We start from the raw sequence: 26,069 nt of genomic DNA on the forward strand, positions 1-26,069 counted from the left end.
TCCGAGGTAAATAATCAAAAGAATCCTTTATTGTAAATGTAGATAGTACCATAATTCATCAAAATAATTTAAAATAGTTAACTGCCTCTTAAATATAATCTTATAAATGATGTCTTCTGAAGTTACAAGTAATGTGGATTCAATCAGTTTATTTAAAACTATCTATTTAGAACATGGTAATAGACCAAAAGAAAAAAAAATTAACCATCACCGATGAAGTCTTCTAAGAAAGGAAATCATGACAAGTTCCTGATCACATAAATGCCACCCCATTCTTACAGGGGATTTAAAAGAAGCAGAAATAAATATGAAGAGACACGTCAATTTCCTGGGCTTTATCCTTCTGTACAAACCTGACTCCTCAGAAGGAGTGAAAACAGTATTCTGGTTTCCTACCGTAAGCAAGAAATTCCTCCACAGCAGTTCAGAAATGACCCCAACATCTTGGTCAAACAAGGTCTTCACCTCCGGACGGTCGTCGCTCGGGGCTCCAGTCTCTGCTGCGTCTGCTCGCTCACCTCTGCCCATCTCCCCAGGCGTCTCCATGGTGGGGACGAGCGTGACAACCCCCGTTCCAGCCACGGCATCCACCTTAATCTTCCAAACGCCACTGCTGTGGGGAGGAGCCGTCACAGATCGCCATGGCCACAGAGCCCCTGGGGCTCAGTGGATCCACCACGCTCAGGCACTGCCCAGCAGACACCTGGTACAGCCGATTATTCCTCTGAAAATAAAGTGGTAGCAAGAAAAAAGACCACCAGTTATTTGCTTTCACTTAAAAGCCTTACTGCTAGAACATGGTAAAGAAGAGACAGAAGTCTAGGCGAGATGTGGAACATTAAAGATTCCCTGCTTACTTATGGGATATTACAAACTCAGAACAGCCCCGTACAAGGCAGAGCAGGGCTCCGTCCACCATGCTCCCTCCCCAGCCTCGTCCGTCCGCTCACCCCAAAGGTCCACTGCTGGGAGCCGCCTGACCCATGGCACTTCATGAGTCGTGGTGGGTCTGACGACCGAGTTTCTGACATATCCAAGCACAGGAGATTATTTAAAATCAGTTCATGTTCTTCATTATAAATCCAGATCTAAGGAAGAAAACAAAGATCGAAACCCCAAGTTTTGCCTCAGATTCTGACATTCAGACCAGATGACCCTTGACACAGGTTGCAGAAGAAGGGACCTCATTTGTATCTCATGCGGCAGGAACAGACCAGTGGGTCAGATCTACCTGGCAGCAGTCATCAGCTGAGTTATCTGAAAATGGAATGAACTAATAACACTTGAGAAAGGAAGGTGTGATTCCAGGAAGAAACGTGAGCAGTGTTTGAATCGACTGGATTTAAAGATCCCATGAGTGTAAATCTTCCAATTCTAGGATCTGCTTCACAGTGACGCTCTTCATTCCCAAACGGTGTTAGGAACTGCGGAAGTCCAGCAAGGCTGCTGGTTTGCCTTCTGCAGAAAGAGGACGCAGGGCCCTGATCTCCCCTCTCCACACGGTGGGGCAGGCAGGGTGTGCAGGAACCGTCCCAGCTCCTGATAACCTCTGGACTGAGATTACGATTTAAGTGACGGCCCTAAAGCAGGGTTTTCCTTCAACACCCAAGTGGCCTCCCAGGATAGTCTTCCTCATGGGCTCTCGGATTATCTTTAAGAACAAAGGACGGAAATCGTCTGAACTGGACGAGTGCCATGAATAAATTTATTCTCCAGCACGCACCAGCACTAAGTGCAAAAGGAGGACATTTTCTCCTGTGCTCTGGGGCACCTCATGCACTCCTACTTCCACCTACAAGCCCCTCCATAAACACGAGGAGACGCCGCGCCAGCAAGTCTGCCACAGAACTTTGCCTCCGCTAACAGAGGAGCCCCCAGCCCACGCGTGGCTATGAGCCCCGGAAACATGCCAGGTGTGGCCGTGGATCTTAACTGTTAATTCTATTTCCTGTTCATTAGTATATATTTCAACAGCCACATGTGGCGAGTGGCCAGGGTCCAAGTACGGTTCTGTGCGGTCACATCACTGCGCAGACAGGAAGGTGGCGCAAACGTCTCCATCTCACCACGGCCTCAACCACCAAAATGACACTAAAAGGCCCACTTTGGTGTCTACCACCCGTCAGCTCTCGCACCAGCTGTGGCATAAAAACCTTCTTAAACCACGCTTCCCAATACGTTAGCATCTTAGATAGTGGGCATGACCAGTCCCAGAACAAAGATGTGCTTGATGAGATTCCAAAGGACACGCGCCATCCAAAAAGGGCCTGTCTTCTTTTCATTCATGAACGAGCCCACCCGTCACGCACATGGTACACGGAGACGGATCGGGAGGGGGGAGTGTGACACGGTGCTCGCCTCCTGCCACTACCATCAAAACCACCTACGCGTAGCACGGTTCACACAGATCATCTCCTGAACGCTGGCAGCAGACCTTAAGCCTCCAAGAAAGGGAAGAAACCCTCCACCTGACTGGGCAGAACAAAGGCAGAAAAAAGAGAGACAAGGAATCAGGATGGGCCTAGCACCTCTGAGAGGCGCTGTGAAAGGGGAAGGGAGCCCAGAGCCTGGGAAGCCACCTAACCGACAGGGAGACCAGTGAGCAGAGGGCCCTCAAAGCTGCAGAGAAAAAGCACAGCAGCTGGACCGAGGAGGCCGAGCAGAGCGAGGGCCGCGTCCACACCACGACCCCCATCCACACCACAGCCTGGGATGCTCGGCCGGGGGGGTGGGGGGGGGATGCTGAGACACAGGCTCTGGAGGTCCGTTCTGGGGAGAGGACCAGGGTTGGCTATGTGAAGACAGCCTGAGGGGCTAGGGAGCGGTGTGCCAGGGGCTGCGGAAACCTGGGAAGAGGTCTGGGCCTGCAGGAGAAGCAAGGCCCACTGTTGGGGAGGGCAAGAGCAGGAGGGATGGCCCGCCACGGGAATAGCTTCCCCTATGCACCTAAGGCCTGTCCGAGGGCAGGGCTCCTCTGGGGAAGACAATAGGCAACGGGGTGCCTCTTGTACGGGCTAAGGCAGCAGGGGGCTAAGCTGCCCTTGCGTGGTGGCCTCCAGGCAGCAGGGGCAAACCACAGCAGTGCTCTCAGACACCAGAGGGGGGCATGGCCCGACACCATAGGGTCTGTGAACAGGCACCACCTGCGGCCCCAGTCACCGCTGAGGTCAGCAAAGAAGAGGGCACTGCAACTGAGCACCACCCGTTGTTGCTCTCAGTCCCCCAGGCACACACCCGCCCCGCTGCTGCCCCGGCCAGATGCTCTGAAGCCACCTACGCCTGCCTGATCACTGTCACTTCCCAGGGCCCTGCAACTAGGAGCAGCCTGTGCCACTTTCCTGTGGTCCTTGACAGTGGCAAGGGGCCCAGCAATCAGGCACTGGCTACTAGCCCTGCCCATTGCCTCCATCTCCCTGGAAGCACACACAGCACCCTAGAAATAAAAAGGAAGCTCTCCCAAAACACCCAGGGGTGCTCACGCATATAAACAGCCCTCCAAGACTATATTAGTTGTTTTCCCTAAACTCAAAGAATAAGAAAAATACAAGCAAAATGAAGAAGCTCAGGAACTACTCCCAGTTAAAAGACCAGGAGAATTTCCCTGAAGGAGCAAACAGTGAAACAGTCCCCTGTAGTCTAACAGACACTGATTTCAAAAAAGGAGATAGTGAAAATACTGAAGGAATTAAGAGCAGATATGAACAATAATGCAGACTCCTTTAGAACGGAACTAGAAAATGTAAGGAGGAGCCAAGGCAGATTAGAAAATTCATTTGCAGAGACAAGCAAGCTGAGTTAAAGGCACCGAAGAGCAGCAGATGGATAATGCAGAGGAACGAATTAGTGATTTGGAAGATAGAATAATGGAAATCACCCAATGAGAACAGCAGACGGAAACCAAATGAAAAAGCATGAAAGCAATATAAAGAGATCTGTGGGATAATATAAAGCTGGCCAATCTACACCTAATATGGATTCCAGGAGAAGAAGAAGGGGATTGAAAATATATTTGAAGAAATTATGGCTGAAAACTTTCCAAATCTTGGGCCATAAACAGGCCCACACCAAAACACATTATAATAAAATGGCAAAGTTAAAAAGAGGATTCTAAAGACAGCAAGAGAAAAACAAAGACTTAATTATAAGGGAACCCCCAATAAGGCTATCTGCTGATTTCTCTACAGAAACACTACAAGCCAGAAGAGAGTGGCAAGATATATTTAAACTTCTGAAAGAGAAAAATTTGCAGCCTAGAATAAAATTATCATTTAAAATAGAAGGAGAAATAAACAATTTCTCCAACAAACAAAAACAAAAAGTACAGCCATACCAAACCCATTCTAAAAGAAAGACTGGGAGTTCCTGCCATGGCTCAGCGGTTAATGAACCCAACTAGCATCCATGAGGACACGGGTTCCATCCCTGGCCTTGCTCAGTGGGTTAAGGATCTGGTGTGGCCGTGAGCTGTGGTGTAGGTCACAGACACTGCTCAGATCTGGCGTGGCTGTGGCTGTGGTGTAGGCCGGCAGCTACAGCTCCAACTGGACTCCTAGTCTGGGAACTTCCATATGCCGTGGGTGCAGCTCTAAAAAGAAAAAGAAAAAAATAAATAAAGTAAATAAAAGAAAGACGGAAAGGACTCCTCTAAATAAAAAAGAATAAATAGGATGGAGGAAATCACAACTGGAAAGAACCACTTAAGCCAGTATACAGATCTAAAAGGAACAACAACAACAACAACAAAACCCTACTGTTAAAGTGACAATAAACACAAGGAAGAGCAGCAGGACAAACACGAAGACGCTGAAAAAGGACTTCAAAATCATAAACTGTGAGGAAGGAAAGTAAGAAAACCTAGACTCTTTTTTTTAGAATGTGTTTGACCCTCTATGACTATCAGGCTAAAGCAAGCAGATATAGGAAGGGGTTACCATACTTGAAAAACAGGGCAACCACAAATAAAAACCAAACAACACATTCACGAAATTAAAAAGAAGACAACACAAGCATAAAATAAAAGGAAATCATCGAACCAAAAAAAGAAAGCAACAAAGGAGAAACATAGAATCAACTGGAAAACAAGGTTTAAAAAGGCAATAAATACATATCAATAATTACCTTACATGTCAATGGACTGACTGTTCCAAGCAAAAGACAGAGTGGCAGTTGGATAAAAAAGCAAGAGCCTACAATCTGCTGTCTACAAGAGACTCACCTTAGAGGAAAAGACACATAAATTGAAAGCAAAGGGATGGAAAAATATTTCATGTGAATGGGAAAGACAGGAAAGCAGGGGTTGCAATACTCGTATCAGACAAAATAGACTTTAAAATGAAGGCCATAAAGAAAGACAAAGGAGGACACTATTTAATGGTAAAAAGGACCCATTCAAGAAGATGTATTACAACTGTCAGTATACATGCACCTAATATAGGAGCACTCAGATACCTCCAACAAATACTAACAGACATAAAAGGAGAAACTGATGCAAATACAATCATAGTAGGTGACTTTAACACCCCACTCACATCAATGGACAGATCCTCTAGGCAGAAAATCCGCAAGGCAACAGAGATCTAAATGACACAACGGAAAAGTTAGATTTAACTGACATTTTCAGGACATTACATCCAAAAAAAAAAATCAGTAAACACTGAAGTGCACATGGAACATTCTCAAGGATTGACCACATACTGGGGCTCAAAACTATTCTCAACAAATGTAGGAATATAGAAATTATTTCAAGTATCTTCTCTGACCACAATGAGATGAAACCAGAAATCAACCACAGGAAAAGAAATGAGAAAAAACTGACTACATAGAAACTAAAAAACATGCTACTAAAAAAACCCAATGGGTCAATGAGGAAATCAAAAAAGAAATTAAAAAATAACGAGACAAATGATAATGAAGACACAACCAATCTCAATCCATGGGATGCCGCAAAAGCAGTTCTTTGAGGGAAGTTCATAGCGATATAGGTCTTCCTCAGAAAAGAAGAAAAATCTCAAATCAACCACTTAACCTACCACCCTAAAGAATTAGAAAAAGAAGAACAAACAAAACCTAAAGTCAGCAGAAAGAAGGAAATCATAAAGATGAAAGAGGAAATTAATAAAATAGAGATTCAAAAAACAATATAAAAAAATCAATAAAACCAAGAACTGATTCTTTGAAAGGGTAAACAAAATTGACAAACCTCTGGCCAGACTTACCAAGAAGAGGAGGAAAAAAAAGTCAAACAAAATTCCAGGACCAGATGGCTTCACAGGCAAATTCTATCAAACACACAAAGAGGAACTTATACCCATCCTCCTTAAACTTTTCCAAAAGGGTGAAGAAGGAGGAACACTCCCAAAGACATTCTATGAAGCCACCATCACCCTCATACCAAAACCAGACAAAGATACTACCCAAAAAGAAAGTTATAGACCAATATCATTGATGAATACAGACACAAAAATTCTCAACAAAATTTTATCCAACCAAATTCAACAACATGTAAAAAGGATCATACACCACGACCAAGTGGGATTCATCCCAGGTTCACAAGGATGGTTCAACATACACAAATCAATCAATGTCATACACCACATTAACAAAAGTCAAAAAACACATGATCACCTCAACAGATGCAGAAAAAGTATCTGACAAAGTCCAACATCCATTCATGATCAAAACTCTTACCAAATGGGTATAGAAGGAACATACCTTAACATAATAAAAAAGGAATATAAAAATACAATAAAAAATCATACCCCCTAAAATTAAATACCTAGGAATAAACCTGACCAAGAAGGTGAAACTTTATTATATGCTAAGAACGATAACATATTAATCAAGGAAATTAAAGAGGATTCAAAGAAATGGAAAGATATTCCATGCTCCTGGACTGGAAGAATATCATTAAAATGTCCATACTACCCAAAACAATCTAAAAGATTCAATGCAATCCCTATCAAATTACCTATGACATTTTTCACAGAACAAAAACAACCAACCCCCAAATTTATATGGAACCATAAAATACCCAGAATTGCCAAAGCAGTCCTGAGCAACAAAAACCAAGCAGGAGGCATAACTCTCCCAGACTTCAGACAATATTACAAAGCTACAGTAATCAAGATGGTGTGGTACTGGTACAAAAACAGACATACAGACCAATGGAACAGAATAGAGAATCCGGAAATAAACTCAGACAACTATGGTCAATTAATCTTCGACAAAGGAAGCAAGAATATAAAATGGGAAAAAGACACGTGTCTTCAGCAAGTTGGGCTGGGAAAACTGGACAGCTCCAGGTAAACTGATGAAACCAGAACACACCCTCATGCCACGCACAAAAATATATTCAAAATGGCTTAAAGACTTACATGTAGGACAAGACAGCATGAAACTCCTAGAAGAGAACATAGGCAAAACATTCTCTGACATTAACCTCACAAATGTTTTCTTAGGTCAGTCTCCCAAGGCAATAGAAATAAAAAAAAAAAAAAAATCAATGGGGCCTAATCAAACTTATAAGCTTTGGCACAGCAAAAGAAATCATAAATAAAGTCAGCCTATGGAATGGGAGAAAATAGTTTTAAACAATGCAACTGACAAGTGCTTAATCTCTAAAATATACAAATAACTCATGAGTCAACAGCAAAAAACCCAACAACTCAATTGAAAAATGGGCAGAAGACCTCAACAGACATTTCTCCAAAGATATACTGATGGCCAACAGGCGCATGAAAAAATGCTCAACATCACTAATTATTAGAGCAAATGCAAATCAAAACTACAATGAGGGACCACCTCACACCAGTCAGAATGGCCATCATTAACAAATCAACAAATAAATGCTGGAGATGGTGTGGAGAAAAGGGAACCCTCCCTCACTGTTGGTGGGAATGGAAATTGGTACAACCACTATGGAAAACAATATGGAGGTTCCTCAGAAAACTAAACATAGAACGATCATATGATCCAGCAATCCCACTCCTGGGCATATATCCAGGCAAAACTTTCATTGAAAAAGATACATGCACCCCTATGTTCACTGCAGCACTATTCACAATAGCCAAGACACAGAAACAACCTAAATGTTTATTGAGAGATGAACAGATTAAGAACATATGTTACAGGGAGTGTTCATTGTGGTGCATCGGAAACTAATCTGATGAGTATCCATGAGGATACGAGTATGATCCCTGGCCTTGCTCAGTGGATTGGGGATCTGGCGTTGCTGTGGTGTAGGTGACAGACAGGGCTCAGATCCCACGTTGCTGTGGCTGTAGCCTTGGCTGGCAGCTGCAGCTACAATTCAACCCCTAACCTGGGAACTTCTACATGCTGCCAAGTGCGGCCCTAAAAAGCAAAAAAAAAAAAAAAAAAAAAAAAGGATGACGTGGTATATACACACAATGGAATACTACTCAGCCATAAAAAGAACAAAATAATGCCATTTGCAGCATCACCGATGTAACTAGAGACTCTCATACTAAGGGAAGTAAGTCAGAAAGAGAAAGACAAATATCATGGTATCACTTATTTCTGGAATCTAACATAGGGCACAAAGGAACCTTTCCACAGAAAAGCAGCAAACTCATGGACTTGGAGAACCCGTTGCCAAGCGGGAGGGGGATGGACTGGGATAGACTGGGATGGACTGGGAGTTTGGAGTTAGTAGATACAAACTATTGCATTTGGAGTGGATTAGCAAGGAGATCCTGCTGTATAGCACAGGGAACTATATCTAGTCACTTGTCATGGAACATGATGGAGGATAATGTGAGAAACAGAATGTACACATATCAGTATGTATGTATGACTGGATCACTTTGCTACAGAGCAGAAATTGACGGAACATTGTAAATTAACTATAAGAGAAAAAATAAAAATCTTTTAAAAAAAAGTAAGTAAATGAAGCTTGCTTACTTATGGCATGTTTTGAGCACTGCAGTTTGAGGCACTGTAGTCGCCTACAACTAGGAAACTATATACCATTGTTAGGCCATGTATGCTACTTCATCAGATAAAAAACAGTTTACAATAAATTTTCTTTTAGATTCATTTCGTATCACTGAAAGGACACATATAATCTAAGAATAAATCACGTGAGTAAAATGAACTGAAACTTTGGTGTGGTTCTTCTGATGAACTACTAAAAATCAAGAAAACTTCATTTCAGAAAAAATTCTACAGAGGATATTCTGACTGATCCGGCCCAATGCAGAGTTAGTGTTCATGGCCAGAGAGAGGGTGCACTCCTCTGCCATGTCTAACAAATTCACAGTTTTCAATTCATTCAATGTAATTCAAATCAATCTGCGTAACTGCCAAGTACGGATAATGCTCTAAACAAACGAAATGCTACTACGACAAACAATAAGCAGAGGTCAAGTCAGATTAGAATCTTGATGTCTGCCCTCCCTCCTCGAGAGCAACGCCAGTGGCATCCTTTCACTGCAGGACACTGTCCGAGGACGGCCTGGGAACCCAGAGGCCTCACTCACCTGATCAGGGTCACCGTAGTCACAGGCCTTCAGCACTACCAGGCCTCCTTTCTGACTTGGGCGGCCTTGGGCTGCCAGACACTTGTTGGTCTGGAGGTGGTAGAGCTGCAAGAGGAGAGACCGCCCTTAACAATCCGGCATGTACGGAAAGACCAACTTCAGAAAACACCTTAAAATGCTAGAAAAGAAGGTGTTTTTTGTCTTTTTAGGGCCACACCCATGGCATATGGAGGTTCCCAGGCTAGGGGTCTCATCGGAGCCATAGCCACCGACCTACGCCAGAGCCACAGCAACGCCAGATCCGAGCCGCGTCTGCGACCTACACCACAGCTCACGGCAACACCGGATCCTTAACCCACTGAGTGAGGCCAGGGGGCGAAGCTGTGACCTCATGGTTCCTTGTCAGATTCGCTTCCACTTTGCCACAACGGGAATTCCTTTTATTTTTTAATTTTTTTGGAAAAGAAGGTTTTGAATTAAATAAAAAGGTATGCAATTTTTTAATTACTGAATTCTAGCTTCAGTACCTAGGTGCATCGCAATAGAGATTTCAAAGTCATAAGCAATTTTAACAATACATGCAGGCAGTGTCCAATGGAAACTGTACCTAAAGATACAAGTTTACTAAAGGAGAGGAACGGAATTAAACACCATCTCTCCACTAGAGAACCTTAGTGAAACTGAGAAAGTAAGAACAAAGGATACAAACTAGATAGTACATAATTAAACGGAGTAAACATATTAAACTGGAGATAATTACAGATTATAAATGCCATAGGAATTCCAAGGGAGAGATACAGAAAAGCAGCAGAGTATCCAGCGCAGGTAAAATGATTAAATATCAAATGAGATTAGATATGCAAGGCGAAAATAATGATAAAGGATTTCAACTATAGGGACATACACTGCTGCTGATTTTTACTTAAAGACCAAACACCGGAGTTCCCGTCGTGGCCAGCAGAAACGAACCTGACTAGGAACCATGAGGTTGCAGGTTCGATCCCTGGCCTCGCTCAATGAGTTAAGGATCTGGCGTTGCTGTGGCACCGGCCAGGGGCTACAGCTCTGATTTGACCCCTAGCCTGGGAACCTCCATATGCTGTGGGTGTGGCCCTAAAAAAAAGCAAAAAAAAAAAAAAGAGAGAGAGAGAGAAACACCTAATAGAAAACATCTTGATGACTTGTTAAAATCTTATAAAGTAGGAAAAAGCTCTAGGCTTACTGCTAGCCACTTAAGAATCACTAGCATTGTGCAAGAACCCCGAGAGGCACGCCTTCTTCACAGCACAAAGGAGAAATCCCAGCACTGATTACAAAATCGATACTTTCAGAAAGCAAATGATTCAAGAAAAAGGTAAGATTTTATGACTGAACCCCGAAACCTGGAGTGTGATTATAACACAAGAAATTTTATAAGAAACAAAGGACTATCTAAAGAAGTGTGGTTGATCGATCGGTGGGTTTTCTGCGAAGCTCAGATGATTGCTCGGAACACCGGGGGTCGATTCTGACTTCGGACACCACTACGACCCTAACTACCGTCTTTCACCGCCTGTCCCCAGTCGGTTCTCGAGCTGAGGTCAAGAGCACACAGCTGCTGCGTTTCTCCTCTGCTTTTAGGACTCGCCTCTGCCAAGTGAATTCTGCACTCACTCATACTGCCTCCATTTGTGTGTTCACGTCCCTGTTCTCTCTGAAGCTGGCACATTACGTACAGAAGCCACATTCTCTAACACTGGCAGAAGTCACCAATTTATATTAGAGGACCTTAACGTAAACAGCACAGATATGAAAATGTCTCGGGTCTTACACCTGAGGAGGGGAATTCTTCTGAAAAGAACAAGTGGAAGGCAAGCTAGAGCCTCTCCTTAAATGTTTTGTTCGGTCTACACTGTCATTTATGACATTACACAGCACGTAATGACACACTCTGATGACATCACTTTCTTACCCTTCCACGTTGAAGGACCTTGGGGCGCTTCGGCCCTCTATTGATAAAAATGGGCTGCTGGGGCTTGGCATTGGGCCCAGATACCTGCATCTCTGGGTAGATATTATCCAGATACCATTTAAATGATTTACAACCCAACTTCTTCCTCAATTCAACACGCTCACTGATGTTCCCATAGCTCCTGGTCCTCAGGTCAGGTCTTAAGGAAAAATACTGCTCCTGAATTTAAAAAAGAAAAACGAAAAATAACAGAATGGGTTTGTTTAAAATGAACATAATTATATCAGAGGTTTAAAGAACTGAAAAAAATGGATTATGAGCAAAAATATTTTTCATACCAATGTTTTCTTTCTTTCTTTTTTTTTTTTTTTAAAAATTGGGGCCACACCCTCGGCATATGGAAGTTCCCAGGCTAGGGGTCGAATCAGAGCTGTAGCTGCCAGCCTACGCTGCAGCCAAGGTAACACCAGATCCAAGCTGTGTCTGTGACCTACACCACAGCTCACGGCAACACCGGATCCTTAACCCACTGAGCGAGGCCAGGAATCAAACCTGTGTCCTCATGGTTCCTAGTCGGATTCATTTCCGCTGCACCATGATGGGACCTCCATACCAGTTTTCCTGATATTGCCATAAGATGTCAGTGGAAAGTTTTCAATTAGGTCTGTCACTGACAATGAAAAAAAAATCTTAAAAAAAAAAAAGACACCGCAAACTGTAAGATATACCCCAATTTCAGAAATGGAAAAATGTGTAAAAATGTGCACTTAGAATCAGTGGAACAAACTACATATGAGATTAGCAGTTCTCCAACTCCTTGGTGTCAGGACTCTTATATTCTCAAAAATTACTGCAGACTCTAATGAGGTTCTGTTTCCATGAGTTAAATCTATGTATATACTATGTTAGAAGTTAAAAACTGAGAAATAATTCATTAAAAATAACAAACTCAGAGTTCCCGTCGTGGCGCAGTGGTTAACGAATCCGACTAGGAACCATGAGGTTGTGGGTTCGATCCCTGGCCTTGCTCAGTGGGTTAAGGATCCGGCGTTGCCATGAACTGTGGTGTAGGTTGCAGACGCGGCTCGGATCCCGCGTTGCTGTGGCTCTGGCGTAGGCTGGTGGCTACAGCTCCGATTCGACCCCTAGACTGGGAACCTCCATATGCTACGGGTGCGGTCCTAAAAGGACAGAAAGACAAAAAACCCCAAAAGATTAGACACAGTGTGGAATATGAAATCATATCATTGAGCTTTTCATATTGTTGCATTAAAATCTACTGTTCTATCTTGCTCTTCAGATGGATTTTTTTACCCATGCAAGACTTTTTAACATCACACATTAGTTATTTAGAACATACTGATCCAAAGGTAAAAGGGGGGGGGGGATAAAATCTGGTCCCCTGGGTTGTGATGTTCTTCCAAATAGCGACAAAATCCAAAAAATATTATTTATAAATATCACTACTGATCTCATCAGAAAGAACTGTAAGTACTGGCAAACGACTAAACTCAGGGTAGTAGCTATGAGTTTTCCAAAACTCTAATTTTCAGAAAATGTCTACCAAATATGATAACCGTGATTTATGAGTCATTCTTTTACATAAAAAAGAGTGTTCTGTGGAGAAAAATGGCTAATTCAGCTCACGACGGCACAAATGTTTCTGCCTGGAGCAACCATGTACCTCGGTATAAAGTCAAAGTGCTTTCAGTCTATTGCGCTTTGTGTGATATGCATACTCACAGAATACTAAGAGGCCTGATGAGGTTTAATAGAATCATTTTTACTACCTCATCAATGACATTTTTAGATGAAACTGGATTTTCTTTTTTAACTTCTAAATGAGTTGGCCATAAAGAGTGCAGTTTGGTGCCAACGCCCTGATTTATGCCAAGTCACCAATTTATACTCCACCGCTTCTGTACCATCAAAGCAACGGCTTACACAGTGGAAATGGCCAACTCTATGGTAATCAACCTGTGAAAACAGCTCTGACCTGGCAATCTCTTGAAAGCATGGCCACGACTTCTGTGGGTTTGTGGACACCTTCTGAGAGCTGCTGGGTTAAACAGTAACGACTCCAAGGTGACAAGTGTGAGCTGGACCTCGAGGAGCTCCCAGTGCAGCAAGGGGAAGGAAGAGGGTAAAGGACGCTGACGAGGTGTGACATCCCTATGTCCACACCCAGGCACAGCCAGTCACGCCATCCTCGTTATTCTGAGCACAGTACACACCTCCACTTGCATTTACTGCAGGGTTAAAATGACTGCACCTCCTTTGCTCATTTCTGTCTTGCCCAAACCTCACACAGTATAGCCTACACAGAGCAGGTGCTCAGTGAAAGCTAGTTTTTAAAAAATTAATTGTAGGAGTTCCCGTCGTGGCTCAGCAGTTAACAAATCTGACTAAGAACCATGACATTGCGGGTTCAATCCCTGGCCTTGCTCAGTGGGTTAACAATCCAGCGTTGCCGTGAGCTGTGGTGCAGGTTGCAGACACGGCTCAGATTCCGCATTGCTGTGGCTCTGACGTAGGCTGGCGGCTACAGCTCCGATTAGACCCCTAGCCTGGGAACCTCCATATGCCGAGGGAGCAGCCCAAGAAATGGCAAAAAGACCAAAAATAAATAAATAAATAAATAAAATTAACTGTATACAAATGTTCACAGCAGCATTTTCATAATAATCAAAAAGTGAAAATAACCCAAATGTCCCTCAACTCACAACTGGATGAACAAAATGTATATTCACACTGAAACACTATCCCGCAATAAAAAGGACCAAAGTACATGCTCAATCAGAGATGGTCCCAAAGGACCACAAACCGTGTGATTCCATTTGCACAGAAGGTCCCAAACAGGGGAAGCTCTAGAGTCAGGAGGTAGACTAGTGGTTGTCTACGGCTGAGGGAGACAGGGAGGGGAGGGCTGAAGGATAAGGATATGGAGTTTCTTTTGGGGGGTGGGAATGATAAAACGTTCTAGAAACAGTTTGTGAATCACATCTCGAGAAAGCAGTTACAAAGGAAACACTGAATGCTGCGTAAGGCAGGAAGGGATACGACGTGTGCAGAGCCCTACAGGGAAGGAGTGGGACGGGGTCAGAGCAAAGGCCAGCAAGAAAGAGGAGCCAGGTCCTGTGGGCCTCAGAGGAGAGGGACAAACTGAGAGGAGGAATTCCTTCTGATGTTGGCTACATTACCTCTTGGAGACTGGACATTTGGAAAACTAGAAAGGGCCAGAACAAAAAAATGAATGAACAACTGGGCAAAGCGAAGAGAGCAAAGAAACCTGGGAAGAGATGGCCCTCAAGCGAAGGTCATCAAAGAGAAACAGGCGAGAGAGAAAAGCAACCAAAGCCACTCCCCAAGGAGTGACTGGCCTGACCCTACCATCCGACCCGCTCAGGGGAAATTCAACCTCACCTTATACTCATCCAACCAAACATGCGCCAGCCTCAAGGAGTTGTGCGTCATGGTGTCCTGGCCTTCGGGAGAACCGTACGGTCGCCTCTTCCGGAAGATGTGTCCGACTCTAGAGCAGGGGATGATGAAGAGCTTCCCTCCACACATCCAGATCTGGTCAGAAGCAGAGCATGGGTTAACAGTTCCTCACGGTGCTATGAAATCAACGTAGGAATTTTCGTGAAATTAATCTTCTTAAACAGATGTTGGTGAAACCTTGCAAGATGTTTTATCTTATTACATGATAATTGCTCAAACAGAATAAAAGTTAGAGTGTGTATCTTTCAAAATTATGTGTCTTTACGATTAAAAAGAAAACAGAAAAACCCAAAGAAACAAAACTCTACAACACTGTAATACTCTTGCACTACCCTGGCTAAAACGTACTTGGCTTTTACGACTTAGGAACAAAGAAGGCTCAATAATCAATCCTCTACTCTCAGGTTTACAAGTACTTTCTCATAAAATATAATTTTTTAGTAAAAAAAATTTAAATAAAATACACGGTATAACTCTAGATTCAAATCTAGAAGGTCTTAGTTATGGTTTAAATTTTGCCCTTGACTGAGTTATTTTTAAAGATTTATTTTAATTTTTACATGACTCAATTACTTTGTCTACAACATAAGACTTAACTAATATACCTTTCAATTTTCAAATTCTAAAGATTATGTAGGAAAAACTGCCTTTTAAAAACACCGTGGTCAGAGTTCCCATCGTGGCTCAGCGGTAACAAACCTGACCAGTATCCATGAGGACACAGGTTTGATCCCTGGCCTTGCTCAGTGGGTGAAGGATCCGGTGTTGCCGTGAGCTGTGGTGTAGGTTGCAGATGCAGCTCAGATCCCGCGTTGCTGTGGTTATGGCACAGGCTAGCAGCTGTAGCTCCAATCAGACCCTTAGCCTGGGAACCTCCATATGCCACGGGTGTGGCCCTGAGAAGCAAGTAATAATAATTTCTCTAGGAGAACAGGCATAGAGATTAATAAATGGACAAAAATCAAAACCACAGATTAAATACACGTTAAGACTTCTGAATGCATACCCAACTATTAATTACAACTATACTTTTTTTTCCTTGTTTTTATGGCCACCCCTGTGGGATATCAAAGTTCCTGGACTAGGGGTCGAATCAGAGCTATAGCTGCTGGCCTTACATCACAGCCACAGCAACACCAGACCTGAGCCACATCTGTGACCTATGCTGCAGCTTGTAGAAACATGAGATCCTTATCCCACTGAGCGAGGCTATGGATAGAACACACATCCTCACGGATACTCTGTTGGCTTCTTAACCCACTGAGCCACAGTGGGAACTCCTACACCTTTTAAATTCTTCTACAGAAATGTAAAGCTTCTTAAAGGCTTTTTATTCATTTTTGCTTATTATCTTTGGCTGCACCTGCAGCAAGTGAAAGTTCCGAGGCCAGGGATCGAACCGGCATCACAGCAGTGCCGATGCTGGATCTTCAACTCTCTAGGCCACCAGGGAACTCTGGGCTTTGGATATTCTGAATGGGTATCATTCATATCGTAGATCACGATAAATAGATACTCACTGAGGGCAGTCTGTTGATAGTCAAAGAAAATCTATAGAAAATACAATATGATGGATGAAAATTGTACCCAGTGTACACAGTTAACAATTAAACATGCCGAAAATATTACCCGAAATGATATTTCTAAATTTTCTCCTCCCCAGATATCCATGCCACTGTCATACTGTCCAAGTTCATTGAAATAGTTTCTGTTCATGGCAAACAGCCCTCCGGCCATTGTAGGTGACCTAGAAAAGGAAAACAATTGCTGTACCAATTCTAGAGTCGATTATCTACCGTGTTTGTTTTTTAAAAAATTCAGTTCAGCTTTGGAACATTACTAATAAAAACCAGATTAACTATTATGAAACATTTTATTTAATTTATGAGGGAATGAGTTGGGCTCCATAACTTAATTTTCCAGAGCACTAAACCTGGAAAATGAAGGCTACTGTTCTAAGTTATCAAAAGTACTTTTCAAAAATTGTAACTACTGTTGACAGAAATCCACCTAAATTATTTAATTCCTTTTGACAGTCTCAGAGCCACTAGGATAAAGACTAGACGCCAGGGCCTGCCAAGGACAAACGAGACAAACCCCACTCTGAACTGGACTCAAATGTGTTAGACCAGTGATTCTCAGGGAAACATTTCACTAACGCCTGGAGACATTTCAGCCATCACACCTGGGGCGGGGGGGGGGGTTGCACTGGCATCTGATGGGTTGAGGCCAAGTGTGCTGCTAAATATCCTCAAGTGCACCCGAGAGCCCCCACAACAAAGAACGGTCTGGCCCTAAAGGTCAGGCCATCCTGCCACGGTTGAGAGACGCTGTCCATGAGAGAATGTGACATGGACTGCTTCCCAGACTCAAGCCAGCTTCCTGTCACCTCACTCCCTGGGACGGCATCGGGGGTTGTGGAGTCGAGTGTCCTGAGCTGCCTGCCAGAGAGAAGCAAAACTCTCTGCAGGGAGAAAACATCACCCCTGGTAGGAATGTTTCTGTAATTTTTCATATAGGATGTCTGGTATTAAAAATAAACAGGGAAACTAATAAATAACTAGGCAATCAGGAAGATAAACCACATGAAAGGAAAAACTAAAGAGAAACAATCCACAATAGAAACAGATGTGTCAGGGTTTCAAGTAACAGAGTTTTCAGGCAGAGACTTCAAAGTAACTGCCCAATATGTTCGAGCATGAAAGATAAGACTGTGGAGTTCCCATTGTGGCTCACCAGAAACGAGTCTGACTAGCATCCATGAGGACGAAGGTTCGATCCCTGGTCTCGATCAGTGGGTTACGGATCCGGCATTGACGTGAGCTGTGGTGTAGGTCGCAGACGTGGCTCGGATCCCGCGCTGCTGTGGCTGTGGTGAAGGCCGGAAGCTACAGCTCCAATTTGACACCTAGCCTGGGAACCTCCATATGCCACAGGTGCGGCCCTAAAAAGACCAAAAAAAAAAAAAAAAAAAAAATATATATATATATATATATATATATATATATATATATATATATATATACATATATGACAGAATTGGGCAGATAATTAGATGTCATCAATAAAGAAACCGAATTTATCCCTATCTGAAAAACTTCTGACAAAAAAATGTAAAGAAGCCAATAAAAAGAGATTATCCTCAAGAGAACAAAAATAAGATAGCTGATAACTTCTCACAAGAAACAGTAGAAGCCATAAGGTTCTGGAATACTATCTTTAAAGTCCTGAAAGAATATACCTACCAGTATCAAGTAAAATTATTCTTCAAAATAATGATGAAATAAAGACATTTTCAGAAAGAGGAGTAATTACCTGAAGGTTCAAACAAAATTGAATTATAGTTTTGTCTGGATATATGCCCAGGAGTAGGATTGCTGGGTCATATGGTAATTCTTTCTTAATTTTTAAATTTTTTTCTTTATACCATTTCTAGGGCCAATTCTGCGGCATACGGAGATTCCCAGGCTAGGGGTCTAATCAGAGCTGTAGCCGCCAGCCTACACCAGAGCCACAGCAACACCATATCTGAGCCATGTCTGCAACCTACACCACAGCTCACAGCAACGCCGGATCCTTAACCCACTGAGCGAGGCCAGGAATCGAACCCGCAACCTCATGGTTCCTAGTCAGATTCGTTAACCACTGAGCCACAACAGGAACTCCATGGTAATTCTTTTTTTAAATAAAACAAAAGAAATGCAGAAAAGCATTCTTTAGTCAGAATTAAAATATATCCTAGGAGTTCCCGTCATATATATATCTCCTAGATGGCAGCTTAGAGATGCAAAAAGGATAAAAGGTAGGATAAATGGGGAATATATGGATAAACCTAAACAAACAATGGTTATATAAAACATGTCTTGTAGGGTTAAAACACACACACATTTCAGCAATATAACGTGAGGGGGATAACTGGAGTTTGAACATTCTGAGATCCCTGCAGTATCTGGAGAAAGTACCAATTTGTATCACACTCTGCGAAGCCAATGATGACGGCTGTGTTCTCTCAAGTAACCACTAACAGAACAGTATGTGAGAATGGATAATGTCTAACAATGGGGTGGCAGCTGGGAATAGAATAGTAAGTCAGGCCTTGGATCAAATGAAAATAAGAGGAGAAAAAAGAAAATAGAACAGATAGAAAGAAAATACTACCACTGTAATCATAAACACAAAAACATACTATTGAATGTAATTAAATAATAAGCCCTAATTAAAAGACAAAGGTCTCCACACTGGTTTAAAAACAAAAGCAATTACATGTTGCTTAGAAGGGACTCATATAAAGATAAGACCATGGTTACAAAAACTGACATACAATGAAACAGAATAGAGAGCCCAGAAATAAACCCAGACACCTATGGTCTTTAAATCTTCAACAAAGGAGGCAAGACCATAAAATGGGAAAAAGTCTCTCCAGCAAGTGGTGCTGGGAAAACTGGACAGCCCCATGTAAATCGATGAAGCTAGAACACACCCTCACACGATGCACAGAAATAAAACTGCTTACAGACTTAAACGTAAGACATGACGCCATAAAACTCCTAGAAGAAAGCATAGGCAAAACATTCTCTGACATAGTGTTTTATTAAGTTAGTCTCCCAAGAAATAAAAACAAGTATAAACCAATGGGGACTGATCACATTTACAAGCTTTTGCACAGCAAAGGAAACCACACTCAAAACAAAAAGACAACCTACGAAATGGAGGAAATATCTGCAAACAATGCTACTGACAAGGGCTTAATCTCCAAAATATACAAATAACTCATACAACTCAACAACTAAAAAACAAACACCCCAACTGAAAAATGGGCAGAATACTTGAACAGATATTTCTCCAACGAAGACATACGAATGGCTGGCAGGCACAGGAAAAGATGCTCAACATCACTAATTATTAGGAAAATGCAAATCAAAACTATGAGGTACCACCTTATACTGGTCAAAATGGACATCATTCAAAGTCTACAAATAACAAATGCTGGAGATGGTGTGAAGAAAAGGGAATCCTTCTATATGTTAATGGGAATGTAAGGTGGTCACTACAAAAAACAGTATGGAGGTTGCTCAGCAAACTAAAAATACAATTACCATATTGGGGGAAGGAGTGGGATGGACTGGGAGTTTGGGATTAGTAGATGCAAACTATTACATTTAGAATGTATAAGCAATGAGGTCCTACTGTACAGCGCAGAGAACTATATCCAATCTCCTGGGATAGATCATGATAGAAGATAATATGAGAAAAAGAAAGCATATACATATATATATGTATATATGACTGGGTCACTTTGCTGTACAGCAAAAATTGACAGAACACTGTAAGTCAAGTATATTTTAAATATCTTTTTCAAGAAAAAAGATTTACCATATGATCCAGCAATCCCACTCCTGGGCATATATCCAGACAAAACTGTAATTCAAAAAGATACACGCACCCCTATGTTTATAGCAGCACTATTCACAATAGCCAGGACATGGAAACATCCTAAATGTTCATCGACAGATGAATGGATTAGGAAGATGTAGTACATATAGACAATGGAATAGTACTCAGCCATAAAAAAGAACAAAATAATGCCATTCACAGCAACATGGATGCAACCACGGATTATCAGTCAGAAAGTCATAAGTTGGAAAGAGGATAATTACCACATGCTACTCATTTATATGTGGAATCTAAAATATGGCACAAATTCAACCTATCTACAAAACAGAAAAAGACTCAGAGACATAGAGAACCAAGGGGGAGAGGGAAGGGAGTGGAATGACTAGGAGTTTGGGGTTAGTAGATGCAAACTATTTACAGAGTGGATAAACAACAAGGTCCTACTGTATAGCAGCCCAGAGAATGCTATCCAATCTCCTGAGATAGACCATGATAGAAAATGATTTTTATGGTTTTTTTTTGGAAAATGGTATTTTTTTAAAAAGAATGTGGAGTCCCACTATGGCACAGGGGAAATGAATCTGACTGGTATCCATGAGGATGAGGGTTCGATCCCTGGACTTGCTCAGTGGGTGGAGGATCAGGCATTGCTGTGGCTGTGACGTAGGCTGGCAGCTACAGCTCCGATTCTACCCCTAGCCTGGGAACTTCCATAAGCCATGAGGGCAGAACATAAATATGTGTAATGACTGAATAACTTTTCTATACAGCAGAAAATGGCACAACACTGTAAATCAACTATACCTTAATATAAACAAATAAATAAATGAATAAGACCATGGAAAAGACTGACAGCAAAAAAGTTATACAATTAACTCCTAATCAAAACAAAGATGGAATAGCCACATTAATATCAGACTATAAAGTGAAAGTTTCATTATTCTAAAAATACAGCCTGAAAGACAATTTATAATGATGAATGGTTTCATTCACCAGAAGATTTAATAATTCTAAATTGTCATGCATGTATCAACATAGCTTAAAAATATATGGAGAAAATATATAAAGAACTACAAGGAGAAACAACACACAACTGTACGGGGAAATTAATATACCATGAATAACTGACAGAACATGTGAATTTAAAATTAAAAATGTAGAATATTTGAGTAACACCAAAATTTGACCCAACGGATACAGAATCCCATCTTTAACAACTTCAGAAATATAGATTCTAGGAGTTCCTATTGTGGCTCAGTGGTTAACAAATCCTACTAGGAACCATGAGGTTGAGGGTTCGATCCCTGGCCTTGCTCAGTGGGTTAAGGATCCGGCGTTGCCGTGAGCTGTGGCGTAGGTTGCAGACGCGGCTCGGATCCCGCGTTGCTGTGGCTCTGGCGTAGGCCGGCGGCTACAGTTCTGATTAGACCCCTAGCCTGGGAACCTCCATATGCCGCAGAAGTGGCCCTAAAAAGACAAGAAAAAAAAAAAAAGAAAGAATTCACATATTATGACTTAGTGATTATACGGGCATGAATGCATCCTAAAGTCTTAATTATAGAAAAGGCTCACGGATTAAATGCTCTTCACAGCACTAGCACTCCTATTATCGAAGAACTGAAATACGTGAGCGACCAATGCAGTGAGTGTGGGATCTGACACAAACAACACAGCACAGGGTGTCCTATGCAGCGTCACCCCAGGGTGTTGGGACCTCTGCCTTTCTCACTGACAAAGAACTCCGTGAGGGTGTGGACCACTGTCCACTTATAAATCTTTCCTTAGGCCTTGGCAGAGTACACGAAACAGACAAACGAGTTAAGCCAACACTTTTCCTTCTTGCAAAAAAAAAGAAATGATCTTTCAACATGCTTTCCCTTCCGGGAGTTTTTCCAGTCGCCGGGAGAAGTCTTACTTGATGGGTGCCGTGGCTCCCTCCGGCCCTTCCAGCTCGGAAAGGGGAACAAGGTCCCACCTGAAGTGCAGCCCCCAGTTGAAGCCGCCCCGCACCACGGGGGAGGCGCTGTAGGCGAGCGTGTCGGCGCTGATGATGTCGATCACCGGGCACACGACCGTGTGCCGCTCCTCCCGGATGGCGGCCAGCAGGGGCTGCAGCCACAGCACGTTCACCTCACAGTGGCTGTCCAGGAACACCAGGACCTCACCTGGGGAGGCAGACGACAGGGGCCCTGAGAGCAGCACGGCGCCAACGAGGTGCCGCCACCCGGTCCACGGAATGACGATTTACGGGGCGTGAAAGGTCACTGCCACCCTCCAGCCCCACCAGTTAAGCAGCCCTTGGAAGCCTGTCAGCCAGGAATTCGGCCCAAAGGGCACTGGCATGCCTGAACCATGTCTGCAAACACCACACGTGACTCCTGAAAAAATGCAGACCGTTCCTATTCTCCTCAGAAGAAGAGTCAGGAAAAAAAAAAAAAAAAAAAAAAAAGGAGTTCCCGTCGTGGCACAGTGGTTAACGAATCCGACTAGGAACCATGAGGTTGCGGGTTCGGTCCCTGGCCTTGCTCAGTGGGTTCACGATCCAGCGTTGCCGTGAGCTGTGGTGTAGGTCGCAGACGCGGCTCGGATCCCGCGTTGCTGTGGCTCTGGCGTAGGCCGGTGGCTACAGCTCTGATTGGACCCCTAGCCTGGGAACCTCCATATGCCGAGGGAGCGGCCCGAGAAATGGCAAAAAGACAAAAAAAAAAAAAGAAAGAAGAAGAGGAAGAGTCGAAGTCTCCTTGTATCCTTGTACTTAGAGCCAGGTACTGAGTGCGGTGCAAGGAAGGCGGCCAGCTGGGCAGCTCTCTCTATGACGATTACTGCACTGGAGATAAGCTTAGCATGCATGCCCCTGCCTTGGTAAACAGAGAAGAGACAACGTAACTCCCTCTCACTGGGGACTCAAGAGACATGACAGCAATGGCTGGGTTATGGCTGCGACACAGGACGTCTCGGGAGTGGGAAGCATGTCCTCCTCTCCTGACGTCAGTGACACCCCCTCTCCTTGGATTTATGCTTGACTGCTGCACCCTCATTTCTTTTTCTTTTTCTTTTAAGTGGCCGCACCAGCGGCGTATGGAAGTTCGCGGGCTACGGGTTGAACCAAAGTTGCAGCTGCCGGCCTACCCTGATCCAAGCCACACCTGCGACCTATGCCACAACCTGTGGCAACGCTTTTTCTTCCATTTCTCACCTTTCCTTTCTCATTCCCCAATTTTGCTGGCCAGGGGATGAACTTCTAGTTAGTAAAATAAAAATCACAAAGATTTTTAACTCTTCTTAATACATGGGAGCAGGAATGAGTTTCTTTGACAATTCCAAATTTGATAACTTAATGGTTATTCTGAACGGTGGAGTCTCATCATCAGATAGCATTAGTATTATTCTAAAGGTTTACCCATGAAATGTATTGATAAAGATTCTACATGAAGCACTTAAAGCAATGGGTGCATCCTGTTCTCAATGAACGATGCACTCATTCCCCCAGCAGCGAAGTTCTCCACGACACCAGTGAGTGAGCCGTGCCCTTCAACGTCCGGCAACAACCTAACGAGGATGCGGCTCACAGCTGTCGGTTAAGGACAGAGGCAAGATGCTCAGCCTGTATGCCATTCAGGTGAGGTCAATTCGATCAAGGTTCTTTGGAGGAGAGAATATAATTTTTTTAATTCTAAAAATGCTACTTTTTTCAATTAAAGCCAACGCAACTGTAAGTGAAGATTACACATGGCACAGGATAAAAACTAAGTGACTACCGTTATCTGAAAAAATAAACTCTCAGTAACAGTCCACTGTAACATGATCTTGCCATTCCCTACAAACACCTCGCAGGTTTCTCTTTGTCTTGTGCCTTCAATAAGTCAAAACAGCCAAGACAGTAAGTCTATCTGACTAGAACTCCAAAGGAGAAAAATCATTAAGCCTTGAATTCAATCTCCATGAGTACAGACTGGATGTGGGGGCTGCTTCTCATTTTTTGTGAATTGCTTCCATTCACTGCTGGTTTAAGAAAAAGGAGTGAAGAAGAAAGATTCCAAAAATGAAGTCACGACTAAATGCTGCGAATGGGACAGGCAAGTATACAGGAGGGTGATGCCAGCAAGCAGGGACGACCACCTCAACCCCCTGTGACGGGTGATCTTGGGGGGGGGGCGGGGGGCGGGGTAGGGAAAGCAGGATTCTGGCACAACCAGGGAATGGCCCCTATCAAAGTACCCGAATTCTCCAGCCACCTTCGTGATTTTTTTTAACCACATTCAGGTACTACCTGCAATATTAGATGCCTTATATTTTAAAACAAATTCACTTGTTTAAATAAATGTATTTTAAAAGGTTTTATCATGATCATAAAAGAAAGTCAGGATCTCCAACCTTCCACTGAGGTAACCGTGAAGAGAAAAACATTTGAATTGCTACAACGTATCTGAAGAAAACCCAGAAAAGCGGACCAGTGAGGACCAGTGAGCACACTGGAGTTTATCTCCTTGGAGCCTCCTGTGCTTCAGGACAGCAGGGCTGGAGTTATGAAAAGCCTTTCCCAAAGGGAACAAGCCTCATCTCTCCTACTGGCTAGGCCCACCCTGACACCATTTTCCACAGACGCTGCAGGATCAGGAAAGGCTCCAAGGACAGAGCCCTCGTTGCCCAACACCCAGCAAGAAACACCAATAGGAAGGTCTACCTGTTGCGTGGGCTGCTCCAATCATTCTTCCGCGAATCAATCCCTCACGCTTTGTATTTCTTATTACTTTGATTTTTCCAGTGAGGTATTTTTGGATGTATTCATCTAGTTCTCCCTTCAAATCATCTGAAAATGAAGAGTCCTTTAATTGTTCAAACCACATGAGACATATGCACAGACACTTTACAGATATTCTAAAGTTATCAAGTAAATATTGTAGAACCTTCTGCTTTACTTTAAAAGATTATAGGTTATCCTGGAAGGAAGAAAATGAGGGGTAAGAGCGGGACTACCAGCCTAGAGGAATGGTTACTTATGGTAGAGACCCATTTGTCTCTCCATAGCAACTAGCACAATGCTTTGCATAAAGAACGTTTGAAATGAAGAGTATCATGAATGAATGCTCAGCTGACTGCATGGAAATCAGACTTAAAACAAAGAAAATGATATGGAAATGTCTTTTGTTTCAAAGTACTTTATTAAGTCCTATTCCATCTTAGAGTAGTTGAGAAACAACTGCTTTTTTTTTTTTTGTCTTTTTAGGGCCACACCCAAGGGATATGGAGGTTCCTAGGCTAGGAGTTGAATCCGAATCCGAGCTGTAGCCGCTGGCCTACACCACGGTCACAGCAACACCAGATCCGAGCCGTGTCTGTGACCTATACCACAGCTCACGGCACCACTGGATCCTTAACCCACTGGGCAAGGCCAGGGATCCCACCTCTTTCCTCAAGGATGCCAGTCAGATTCATTTCCGCTGAGTAATGATGGGAACTCCAAGAAACAACTTCTATTGCCCTCCCAGGAATTATATAATAGCAGCACCTTTAGATGGGCACTAAATACTTTTTATAAATTCTAGCTCATTTACCTTTAAATTTCATAACTTCAAAGATCATATAAGACCATAATAAGTAATTCCTTTAAATGATCATGAATTTTCCCTGGTGGATAAAATACCCAACTCAAAAAAACAAAATACAAGTTGATTTTTTAAAAAATTCAACACCGTAAATTCTAGAATTACAATATTTAGTCA

General features: G+C 42.9%; 1 protein-coding gene across 4 annotated transcripts in view; it reads right to left on the bottom strand.

The window, feature by feature from the left end:
* GALNT11 (polypeptide N-acetylgalactosaminyltransferase 11) overlaps positions 1–26,069 on the bottom strand; it is a 57,772-nt gene continuing 31,703 nt past the window's right edge. For all 4 annotated transcript variants that reach the window (XM_047763096.1, XM_047763099.1, XM_047763100.1 and 1 more), the window contains 8 exons: positions 25,031–25,156; positions 22,262–22,511; positions 16,582–16,699; positions 14,875–15,027; positions 11,452–11,670; positions 9,501–9,605; positions 951–1,088; positions 1–724 (listed from right to left, as the gene is read on the bottom strand). In XM_047763096.1, the coding sequence (XP_047619052.1) occupies positions 593–724; positions 951–1,088; positions 9,501–9,605; positions 11,452–11,670; positions 14,875–15,027; positions 16,582–16,699; positions 22,262–22,511; positions 25,031–25,156 (1,241 nt within the window). In that variant the 3' untranslated portion in view covers positions 1–592. The remainder of the gene's footprint in view (positions 725–950; positions 1,089–9,500; positions 9,606–11,451; positions 11,671–14,874; positions 15,028–16,581; positions 16,700–22,261; positions 22,512–25,030; positions 25,157–26,069) is intronic.

Source organism: Phacochoerus africanus, chromosome 16 (genome assembly GCF_016906955.1).
Source record: "Phacochoerus africanus isolate WHEZ1 chromosome 16, ROS_Pafr_v1, whole genome shotgun sequence".
Lineage (NCBI taxonomy): Eukaryota > Metazoa > Chordata > Mammalia > Artiodactyla > Suidae > Phacochoerus > Phacochoerus africanus.